General features: G+C 40.3%; 1 protein-coding gene across 1 annotated transcript in view; it reads left to right on the forward strand.

Annotated features, from left to right (window-relative positions):
- The window catches only part of LOC139808883 (uncharacterized), a 57722-nt gene that overhangs the window by 39500 nt on the left and 5481 nt on the right, over positions 1-12741 (forward strand). Inside the window, exons 2-5 of the mRNA XM_071771376.1 lie at positions 8441-8791; positions 10543-10679; positions 11630-11830; positions 12200-12543. Of these exons, the coding sequence (XP_071627477.1) occupies positions 8452-8791; positions 10543-10679; positions 11630-11830; positions 12200-12543 (1022 nt within the window). The 5' untranslated portion in view covers positions 8441-8451. The remainder of the gene's footprint in view (positions 1-8440; positions 8792-10542; positions 10680-11629; positions 11831-12199; positions 12544-12741) is intronic.

Consider the following 12741-nt stretch of genomic DNA (forward strand, 5'->3'; position numbering starts at 1 on the left):
TTCGAGCGTACGTTTTGAACTGTTTTGAAAAATTTAAAAAGGTAAGCGGGGGGAACGATTTTAAGAAAAACAGTTTTATATTGGATTTTAATAAATGATATCGTTCGCCGTTTCGGACTGCGGGATGATCCCCGATATCCTTCTCGGCAGACGGCGATAGACAGTTAATCTCGCTAGTTGGGCACATTGCGGCATTTATTATGCATTTATTCCTCGTCGGAACGAATGCTGCACCGGGTATACCTATCGCCGCGCGCGCGCTAGCGTTTCGGCTGATTTCGGCATCCGCCGAAACTCGAAGCGCGTGAGGAAAATACCGGGATGAGAGATCGAAGAAACTCGCGGCCGGGGGGTGAGGTGGGGGGAAGGGGGTGGAGGGCACGTAATGTGCGCGCTTAAGCGAAAACTTAAATTACGCAAGTCGTTATTGAATAGATGCAAGCGTCCGGTTAACGGGGCGCGGGCGGGGCGTATAAAGCCGAATCGGAGCGTGAGCGTGCTGCTATACTTGGCTGTTACGATGAAAATCGCTCGTCCCCCCGATCCGCGCCAATTTTCTTCGACTTTAAACACCGGGCGTAACGACCGAGGGGAGGCCAGCCATCGAAACGCAGTCAGTTTGATGGACGAAAATTCGAACGATCGCGAAAATCGTCGATCCCTGGCATCTCGCCCCCTTTTCGTTCGATCGACTTTCGTTACTCTCGCTCTCTTATTCGTTCCCCCCGCTCGTCTCCCCGTGCCTCCTCGAATCCCCTTTCGGCTTCTTGCACCACGATTTCCAGTTCCAATTTCGCATCGATAGAAGCGTCGCTCGATCCCCGATGCTGGAAGCTCCTTTCTCCCCCCCCTCCCCCCCACCCGTCTTTCTCGCTCACGCTCTCTTTCTTTTTCTCTCAATCTCCAGTCGATTTTCTCGTGCATCGACCCAATTTCCCAGACCGGTACGGGCAATTTAACACAGGTCTTCCCTCCACTTCGCCATGCCAGATTGGCGGAAAACCACTTTTTCAATGCCTATCGCGGGATAAGGGTCAGAACCGATTTTTAAGAGCACCGCAGAGCGGCGTCCCGCGGACGTTACAGTAATCGAGGGGGGGCAACTAAACAAGATCTCCCGCTCGTAAAAAAAATTCTTTTTTGACGAGCCAAGCGTTTAAATAAGTTCGGCGATGGTTGCAACGTGAGCACAACGTATGTAATTTTAAGCGATTCGCGCAGGTGAATAAAACAGATTTAATCCAAAGACTCGCATAGATGTTATTCACGAGTATATACAAAGTTTATACAAAGTAAATGTAAAAAAAATTCGTTTTATCCCACTATGCACACTTTAATAACGTATTTAGAACATTAATTAAAATTAAATATCGATCCTAATGTAAAAATGTAAAAAATGCAATCGAAATAATAAGCGATCAAAGTTGATCAATAATGTCACGTAAAGTTTGCATATATTTATAGGCCCGTAATTATATTTATATCAATCTGTCATTGATTGATCATAAAATCAAATAATATTGATTTTTATTGCCTAATTTTATTGACTAATTTTATCTTTTAATATTTTTTAATACGTATATATACTATATATTATATTATAATAACTCATGTCAATTTATTTTCCTTTAGTATAAGATCAAATTATTAATAAATATGGATGAACTGTGAAAGATCAATGTAAAATTGGTGCATTACAACAATAAATATCATTAACAATAATTTGTATATTCTTTTATTAAATCAATTAATTGAAATGTATTGTATAATTAAAATATTTTCATTCTTTTATTTAACCAGAGATGTTTAAAAAATGAAGTACATTTTGCATTCTTGCACCAATTTTATAATATTTAACTCTGTAGAGAGAGGCATAGAGAGATTACAAGCAAATCTCAAATTTTATTAAAAGAATATTTAGAAAACGGAAAGAAGAAAAGCTAAACCATACCTAATATTAACAATTTTTCCCTAACATATTTTATAAATATTTATTTATTTTTATTTCACATAAATATACATAGAATATCTTAATCTGATCTTCTTAGCTCATGGGATATGAAAAAAGTAAAATAAGAATATTTTATATAGGTACGCCAAATATATTAATATTTTTTATTTGTCATAGGTTTTATTTTTTTTTTATTTTTCATTATTTGTCTAAACAATAAAGTAAAAAATTTTTAATCAATTCTGTAATGTGCGAAATTAATACATCATCTCTTTTTTTATGGTATTCTCTTAGATGACTTTCTTAAAAATCTCGCTGATTCATAAAGTGCTTGGCAAAAAATATAAAAGACATACCTATTAATATCTTTACGATTCGAAGATCCTTTCTTTTTGTTTACTCCGTAAAGTTACTCCGTCATGCTTATATCACTTTTCACTTTTACCCCAGTTGTAAAATATTTCCCCTCCTTTTTTCTCACTTGAATACTTGCCAGCGAATGAAAATCCTATAAACATTAAGCGACTTATGCACCTAGTAATTACTGAACACTAATTACCGGGCAATCACTATATAATTTAAGATATCGAAATGCGTCGGTAAATGATCTAACCGACTAACAATGCATTGATAATAATGATGAACTCTATTTTATGAGCTCTCTGTACGTTTGCATTCGTGTGTGCACAGGTCGACGGACGATTATACATCAGAGTTAAATATTACATTAATATGTCCTAGTTCAACCATTTTAAGACAATGGACCTGTCAGCTGTTATATTTAACCGTAATATTCCATTATATTCCATTACCTCAGATTAAAATAAGAGATAATTTGGCACTCACCAATACGATGCGCAGCGACGGAGTTAACTGCGTCGACCTGTAAAGCACACAAATATATTCAAATTATGTAGCAGCGTCGAAAGCGATCAATATCACAATTTCAAACAATAATTAATATTATTGCGTGCGCTCAATAATTTAACATATTTGTCTTTCAAGCGTAAAAATATTGAACAAAAGAACCGTATATTTTTCGAACAGAGAGAGAGAGAGAGAGTAAAACAAAAACCTCTCCTCCGATTTTTACGTGCAATGTAATCACCCAAATAATCAGGACAAAACAGGGTCAACTCCACAAATAACGTACAAATAATGCGATAAATAATAAAGGCTACTCACGCCATTGGTTGCTCCGTCGTCGCCCGACGCCCCCACCTCCTCCCAGGTGCCTTGCTGCTCCTTTATGGCACTCACTCACTCGCGAAAACACGATTAATTATGAACGCGCGCGCTTTGTTGCAACGCTCTCACGGCACTTCGCGCGACACTTCCGACGCTAGCCGCACACGACGCGATGGGAGAACGCCATGGAAAAGACACCGACCCCCCCCCCCCCCCGCTCGACGACACCGCACCGTCGCGACGATTTTCACGGTACGATTGGGGTGACGGACCTTTAATCGCCGTACAAACCCCGGATTCGCGCTGTGTGTTCAACAAATATCGAAGTTAATCACGACCAGTATTTACCGGTCAAACGGATCGCGACGGCATGGCACGCGGCGACGCGAGGCGAGACCGTGGCCACCTCGTTGGGCACGACTTTCGGCGAATGACCCTGCAACGTTGCCGCTCGGCCGCTCGGCGGCAACTTCACTTCGTTCGCCGCGCGACACGACGCGAGTCAAAACCCGCCGCAATTATAATAAGGGCCTCGCACACAAAATTGCATAGGCTGCATATGCATAGCATACGACCGCTAAACCAATGAGCATCTTATGTAAATTAATATGGCGACTTTATGCTGGATGCTCATTGGTTTAGCGGTCTTATGCTACGCTTATGCTAAGCTATGCATTTTGTGTGCGATGACCTTATAAGACGCGACACGGACCGTTCAAAAAAGTGCGCACGATTGCATTTCAATTGTCGATAATATATACAATATTGTCGAAATGCAATACATTTCGCATGAATCCCGGCAAATACGCGCATTATTAATCCGTCCATTAAAGCATCGCGTGTGCATATCGCGGCTCTCGACGCTCGAAAATGACGCTCAAATTACATTCAAATTTGCGAGAGGAGCTCGGAACGCGCTGTACGCTGTGCGAGATAATGCATTCGGATCTAAACGCAAAGAGATTGGACTAATTTGTAATTTCTATCGTCAATTGTTGTTCGGAATAAAGCTCGGAATTAATAAACCGCGCGAGATATCGCGAGATATAGCGCGATAAAGAATCGTCGATATGAAAAGATTGCGACTGATCGCGCGGGACAGCGATAAGCAATCGCTCGACGCTTATTATTCATAAGAAATGACACGCGTCTTCGAGCGCGTCTCGAAGGATAATGCTACGCACGGAGCGACACGTACCTACCCGCTCGAGTGTCGCCGTGCAAATCAGTGCAAATGACAACACAACGACCTTGTGTATATACCACAGCGCGTCGTGCGCGACGAAAACAAGCCGAGCGTCGCCGCGTCGTACCGTACCCGGCCAATTCAAATAAAATATTTAACGTATCCAATACGGCGAAATATTTAACGGCACTGTGTTCGCACTCATTTAAATTGCGCTGTTCATTCGTGTTTGTTCGCGTTCGCTCGTCTTGATCTGAGAGCGCGATATGAGGTTCATTTTAGATAATGTATAATTCGTGTCGGGATTCGAAATAGAATTCCACCTGTAATCTTGTTACGATAATACGGAAAAACGTATGAAAAATTAGAATAGACTGTATATTAAGGTACGTATAGAAGATATGCGTTAAAATAGTGCATATAATATCTCGAAATTTGCGACATGTAAAGTTACATTTATAGATAGTATGATATTCTGTAAGTTAGATGTAATTGGATTTTGAAATCTGACGTGAATATTATAGATTGGTTTAAAGTGCGCTTTATAGAAAAATAGGCCGTCCCTTATATTTTAAATCAATTTAGATAAATGAGAATTATTATAATACAGGTTCAACGTTTATTTGAAAAATAAAACTTATTTTTATTTTCGGAAAAGCATTTTTATACGTGTTTATTATTATTATTTTAATAAATCAACAATTCTGCAATGTTAGTGAATCAAAGAATAAAATTGTGAAAATTTATTCTTACTTATAACTTATTAAAATCACGCGATTTTATTTCTCTTCGGATGTTAAAAATCAGAAAAAGAATAATGAATAAAGGACAAATTTTATATATATATTCTCCAAATTTAGATTCGATAGTCTTTCTTAAGCAGAATAATTAACCGATTATTTAAATTTTTATTAAAAAGGATTATATAAATTTGCACAGATAAAATTTGCTATTAGTAATACTTGTCTTTAACAATTAATTATGGTGTAATCTCTGCACGAAGAAAATAAAAAATTAATCGAACAGTAAAAATCTCACTACCATGTATCTGAGCTGTGAAAGTCATTAATAAATGATAGCTCTACGTATCTACAAACGCAATTACGTGCCTGATTACACAAATTATATGCGATACCATCGGTCAACTTTATAACTCAAAAACTCTGTCACGACACGGACGTTCCTATATTAAGATTTTCGATTCTAACTAATCTCTAGAATAAAATTATATTTTGACAATGATGTACGACGTACCCCATTCCCTTTTAATATTCGCAACGTGAGAAGCGGGTGCAACATATTTTTGCAATATTCCGGGTACGTGACGCAATTTAACGTAACCGATCGACGCGAACTGTTTTTCCGCAAGTATACGACCGCGCGCTGCCGGGCCGGCATAAGCTTTCACGCGCGTGCAATTTCGGTGACACTCGTACGGCGCGCGTGTATATTTGCGAAGTGAGGCAGAGGAGAGCCTGGAAACCTGGAGAGCGCGGCCACCGGGCCCCGCGCGCGTCCCGCCCGCGCCATGCGAATTACCATATTCCGTGTTGCCCGCCCGTGCGCTACATGTTCCCGTGGGCTTGGCCCAGATTCCGTTTCCCTCCGCTTAATAAACAGAGCCTTTACTGTCGCGCGCGCGTGCAACGCAGTCTCCGCACTTGAATCCAGTTATCTTTTATTGCGGATTCCACTCTCCCCCGCCCGGCGCGACCACCCCCGTCGCCCAAGCCGTACGACACTACGACCGTCCCGACCACCTAACCTAACCACCGCGCCGGGCGGTCTCCGCCGTAGTCGCTCAACGTCCGGGTCTATTTTTATTCTTGGTTGTGTTGGGCGAAAAATCAGGATTTTTATTCCGCGTTCCTTCCGCGCTGCCCTGTCGTGTCGCTCGTTAGCGCTGACGTTTTCGCGAGGACGCGACGTTGCATTAGCATGGATATTATTCACCGTGAGACCTGAGAGCCGATGGGTTTTGTGCACGGGGGGGCGAGAGGCGGTTGTTGCACACGCGGGGTTATAAAAAGGCAGGATAACACGGGTTTCACACCCGTACCTATCGCGGCGGGCGCCGCGCATTTGCTTTCTAAGCGTATACACGATACACGGTGTGTGTTATCAAGTTTCCGCGGATAAGGTCGACACGGCGGAACTTTGTTACGATGAACACTCGCGCGGCATCGATCCGCGCGCGAGTTGCCGTGTGCGAATTAATAGATCCCCGGTATTTGTACGGCGAACTGGTGAGTCCATTCACGTAAGAGGAGTTAGTTTTCTGAATAGAATTAGCATAATCCGCTTCTCCTCTCTCTAAACACTCCGCGCGAATCACCCGACCGAGTTGTATTTGGTGTCTTAACGAGTTAAAGCCCGGCCGGGCTATTCATTTTACGTTTCGGAGTACGTCCACGGTACGTCAAAGCGAATGAAATTTGTTTGCGTTAATCAAAGAACATGTAAAGCGAACGCGCGTGTTATTACATCTGTATCTTCTTCAGCGGTACGTTTATCGTTGAGAATTTATCAAAGCATATACGTCGTCCGTGTAACGTAAAAAAGGGGGGGATGCGTCGAGTTAACGTCTTCGGGGCGGTAACAAATCGTCGAAACGTAGTAGATCTGAGTGAGGGTAAACGACTTTGAGAGAAAGGAAGGGCTCGAGTGGAATGAATAAAACTCCGTAAAAAAGTGAAGGGTCCAGTTGTAAGAGAGATGGGGCACGAGGAGGGAAGATTTTAAATCGAGTGAACCAATGTTGTTGATGATGCACATCCCGCGCCAACATCCCCCTGTGACACGGAGAAAGAGCGGGCCGGAGATATAAAGGGAAGAACGTTTTATTCACATGCAATCGGGCGAATCATTGATCGTCGAGCCGCCGACTGCATGGGAAATCGGAAAAATCCCGGAAAAGTGGTATTTTCCTGCGTTACTTAATATCGAGAATGTAAGAACTTTTTAAGTTGTTGTAACAAATTTAATTTCATGAAACTGCGCGAAGAATTAAAATGTACTTAAATATTTGAGAAGAAGAAAAGAAATATATTTTATTTGCTTTTTATCAAGGTATAATTATATCACGGAAGCTATACACGTGAAATTGTGAAGCAACAAGAGAGGCACACACGGCGGAGGAAGAAAAATGTGACCGCGAAAGCGAAGGGGCTTTGCCGTGTAAGAGAGCCGTCACTAAAAAGTGTTAGGAAGAACAGGCTGGGAGCAACACCTGCAAGCCGTGAAATATTACGACTATTTATTCAGTTCTTTTTAAGAGGATATATATCCTCGGCCAATGAATATATCCAAGGTCTCGCCGAGACTTTTCCCAGGTCCTTCCGCAATATCAATTTACTTCTTCAAGATTTGGAATTGTGTGTCGTTTTCCTCTTCTTGCGCCGGTTGCAAGCGGAGAAGGGAGACTACCGATACTGCAAACGCTAAAAGAACTAAAAACGTTATACTCTTTCTTTTATGCGCGGATTATCTTCTTCTTTAGGATGAAACTAAACAAGAAACTTTCTCTTTCTTGATAGAACCTGATGGTTCCTAACATTTATTGACAATTTGTAGAGCCCTTAGGACTCCATTGTCCGTGGACTCTCTTCAGATAAGAACTTGTAGAACTACTACCACTATCGGAGAAGCCGTGGATATCTAGTACAAACTAATATTACAAGTTCGCAAGATGTATTATAAATCAATTCCGTATATTATATTTAACACCATTGTTTAGTAATAAAACTAAAGCCCAGTTTAAATAATCTATAATGCACAAAGTTAAATAGAATTTTATTTATAATTTTAAATATTGTCTAAAGGTAACTTAACAAAATATTTTCAATCTTATTTGATATTATCTTGATTGGGACAAACTTGATCAATTGATTTATCGAAATAAAGCCAACATTTTTCTCGACGTATGAAAAATAATTTGGAGTATCAAACCTGATGAGATAAAGTTAGAAACATTTTGTTTCAATCACCATATTGCGTTGAACCTTACGAATGATAAAATAGAATTTATATAGCAATCTGTTTAGCTGCCTCATATATACATATTACATGGTTACATAAAGGTTTACTCAACTTGGCGAAATTTAATTTATTTTTAGGGTGAGGGGGCATGTTGGTGTGTCGGCGGTTGCTGCTGATCGCAGCCGCGATTGCGGCCTCGATCGAGGCTGGCTCGGCTAGTTACCACCCCGGCATTTCGTCATCGGACTACTCCGGATACCCGAGCGGATACGCGGTTTACTCCGGCGCGACGTCACCCGAGTCCGCGTCGTCCTCGAGCTCGTCCACGTCCGGCCCGACGTCGGAGCTCGCAGCCAGCAACACCGAGCCGCTCTGCCGACCGTCCGAGTTCCAATGCGGCACCACCGGACATTGCGTCGCCCAGGACAAGTACTGCGACGGCGAGAATGACTGCGACGACAAGTCTGACGAGCCGAGATATTGCACCCGTGAGTACCCCCGCGAACGAACGGAGACATTGAACAAAGCAAGTCGCCGCGCCGGGACGAATCGATCCGCCGAGGTATCTCACTCTGTTTCTTTCTCTCTCTTTCCCTCTTCTTCTCGAAGTCGTCTTTTATTAGGCACTTGAACCGAAAAATAATAAATAATTCCAATCGATCATTTCTTTTAAAAATGTATTGTTATGATTCTTTTGTTAAAACTAAATTTATATACAATTGTTGAATAATACAATAAAAAAGCACGAAGTGGATCACCATGTTCATCATCATGAACAAATGGATCAGCGTTTTTATGTTTTTGAAAATTTAAAAGGTTTTATCTTGTGTCTCGAACACGATTAATCAAGTAAACAGTTAAATACCTACAATAGGTAAATAGATAATAAAGGGAAAAATGTAATTGTAGTAATCGAAAAGCAGAAAAATAATTACAATTGTTTTTGGTCATGCGTGACCGCTTATTTATCTGACATATTCAAAACAATACGAATTACACCGAATATACGTTAAACCAGAAACAAAGTTTTCGCTCATCCAAGCAGATAATGTTCCAAGTAATTATTTAGCTAGTAATTATTTAGCTATATACATTACCATTTTAGCTTAATTCATATAAAAATTAAAACCGTATCATGTAAAACTCATTCACAGAATATATGTCATTAGCCTTGTGCTTGTTCCCATACATGGCTTGTATTTGCACACAAACACGCAATTAAATAATTTTTATCTAATAATTTAATGAGGTAAATAATTTGTCCGTTCATTATTGGTATAATAGTAATTACCACTTTATACGAAATTTAATCGATTTGCAAAGCTCAAATATAATTATGTTATACAAATATCGCATTTTCATCCCTTTGAATTTTTAATTTTCGATAATATATGCAACACATTTCAATAGAAACGTAACATAATAGGAGAAATTTATTATAGCATTCATGATCCAATTCCTTCATAGAATTTCAAATTGCATATTAAAATATGCGCAGGCCCAAACGAGCTAATTACGTGGAATAATTACGTATTATACTTCACGCTTCCAATAGTCATGAAATAAGAATAAGAGAAATATAGGAAAATTGTAGAAGATTTTTGTGTAGAAGAAGTATAAATACAAAAATGTGAGACCTGTAAATTTGAGTATGCAAAAATCTACTTACTTTATAAATGTTTAACTAAACATATAGACTCGTAGATTTAGAACGTGCGCAAGAGAGAGAGAGAGAGAGAGAGAGAGAGAGAGAGAGAGAAGCAATTAAGAATTATATTTTATAAAATAATGTTTTATTACGCCGTTTTTTATAATCCGGCATAATTATATCTCAGGATTTATTTTTCGCGCATAATAATTGCGCAATAAAAACATTCCTATTTACCGCCAGACTTTGTACGGCTTGATATACGAAACCGTGAGAGTAGTTAGGAGAGTTAGTATATTTGGTTTCAAATAATATTTTATTTCGCCCATGTCATAAGCATAATCACAATTGAATATTGAAATATTCCAGAATATATTTTTGTAGTATGATCGCGGCATGACGAAAACATTTCCGTTTACAATCGGACATTATGCGCTTCGATGTGCAGGATACCGTGCGCTTAGTTAGGCGTAAAATTCCCTTGGGTATCATTTTACCACGCAGTGTTATTACACTTTTCCGCGCATAAATTATTGCACAATGTAAAAAGGGAAACAAACAAGCAAACAAACAAACAAACAAACGTTTCAGCCTGCAATCGGACGTTGTACGGTGACGTAGGCCGGACCTACAGAGTGGAAATCCGCCGACCGAGGGAGGATCGACTGCCATTCCTGTGTCACCTCAACTTCACTGCCGCCGGATCTGATCTCGGGGATCTAGTCCAGGTTGGACATAGAAATGATGTAGTTGTAGAAAATAATGCTGACTGGTGCCCAGCCAACGTAGGAAGTCTGTCATGGAACAGACAGCAGGCTAACCCACCGCGCCGCGTCGGGCCCGGATAATAATTTATATCCCGGCTTTTACGATTCTTATCGCGTTTATTGGCAAAATTAAATCAGTTCCCGCGCTGAGTAAACATCGCGCTCCGCCATCGCGGAATACGCTTACTCCACAGATCCCCTGATTCTGAACTCTAAGTTTCCGTCAGGTATATATTTTTGATTCCGATTGATATTGACACACCGATTATTACATCTCTCCGCAATAATAGAATCGATACTTACGTTGTTAGCGGAGTACAATCAAGCGGTCAAGAGTATATAAAGTTTTCACGATGGATGGGGGACAAGTATCTCGGGACAATGAAAACGTAAAAATGACGGCGTAAAAGTACTTGAAAGTGTCCAAATCTTTTTTACTTTGGCACGTCTGAAAATCAATATTTGCGAATTAAAAGATATTAAAAATGTTTCTGCTAAATTTATTGTGAAATGATTATGATAGTTATTATACATTTTAAAGCAAAATTGAGTTACTGTACAAATAGTATATAATGCTCATGTTATAGAAAATTTGCGGAAAAAACTATATTTTTTCATATATTTTTATATTACAGGAGTTATATGATTTTTCGCGCTAAAACTTTTCCTAGTGACTTATCCTATTCATTCTCAGTATTATACAAGCCAAAATGTAACGTCGCGTAATAATCAACGAGATGATAATAGAAATATTTGCTTTTATCGCGAAGGGTCCGTAATAACTGTAATCCAACTTTTATCTTTAGTTTTATTTCCAACAAAAATCGTTAGCCGGTTGCTCACGCGGATACTCCGCTGGCTCATAACTTTTAGAATAATGCCCCCTTTCTCTCTCGTCCCTGGTGTTACAGTTAACTTTTGATACCTTCACGGTCGGCCGCTTTCTATCCTTTACGTCGGAAGGATGTCCAGATGGTTTCATGACTATTCGCGAGGAAGGTCGTCCTGCGACGGGAGGACAATGGTGTGGCAGCGCGTGGGGCTACACCGTCTATTACAGCGAAACTCCTTCCATCAATCTGACTTTATATTTACTACGTTTATCAGAGCAGGTAAGAAATTGAGTTAGCTCAGGGGGATACGCGATCTGATTTTCCGTAATTTCGCCGCGGCAATATGGAACTTTTATCAAAGTTGTTGCACGGTATTTTATCTTAAATTAACGATATTTGAAGTCGGCTTTTCTCAGGGAAATATTGAGAGTCGTTATTTGCTATCTTTCTACTTCCTATATTATAAATTTATTACAGTTAAAATCGACTTATCCTAAAAAAGTTGTCTGTCGTAAAAGAATTTCGAAATGCGTCAGCGACATGGAACATTTTGAAAAAAAGTTTTCCAACTGAGAATATTCAATGTGAAGTAAAAGGAACGCGCGTTACCGTCGCGGCACAATTTCGGGCAATTTTTCCGTGTCTCAGGGTATCGGCTACAACTTCGACTTCAAGCTGTCGTACAAGTTCCTGAGAAGAAGCGAGGCGCATCTCAGATACGGAAACAGCAGTATGTCCACATGGCGCGGCGAGTTGGTGAACGGCACGTATTGCGATCGCGTCCTCACCAAATGCGATACTAGAGCCTGCCGGCTGCAGTCGCCGAATTATCCCGGAGTTTACCCCAGGAATGTCACTTGCTACTATCGGGTGGAGCAAAACCGCGCGCCGGTGGGTCATCGGGCTCTACTTGCCGTTAGTCAGCGTAACAGTCACAAGATACACATTAAGGATCAGGTAGTGAAGTACGACAGAAGTCAGCGAGTACTAAGGTAAATCGCCATGTTAATGACGCTAATAAAGTCAATATTAATACAGAAAGTTAATACAATATGTCAAATTGATATTTAATACGTCGTCAATAATTTCGCGAGCATACCTCTTTGTGCGAAAGGTTTTTTCAAAGATAGAGAAACAGAGATACGCGCAAGGAGGACAAGTGTAATATACAGAGACTAGATTTTCCAAGT

Source organism: Temnothorax longispinosus, chromosome 2, assembly GCF_030848805.1.
Source record: "Temnothorax longispinosus isolate EJ_2023e chromosome 2, Tlon_JGU_v1, whole genome shotgun sequence".
Lineage (NCBI taxonomy): Eukaryota > Metazoa > Arthropoda > Insecta > Hymenoptera > Formicidae > Temnothorax > Temnothorax longispinosus.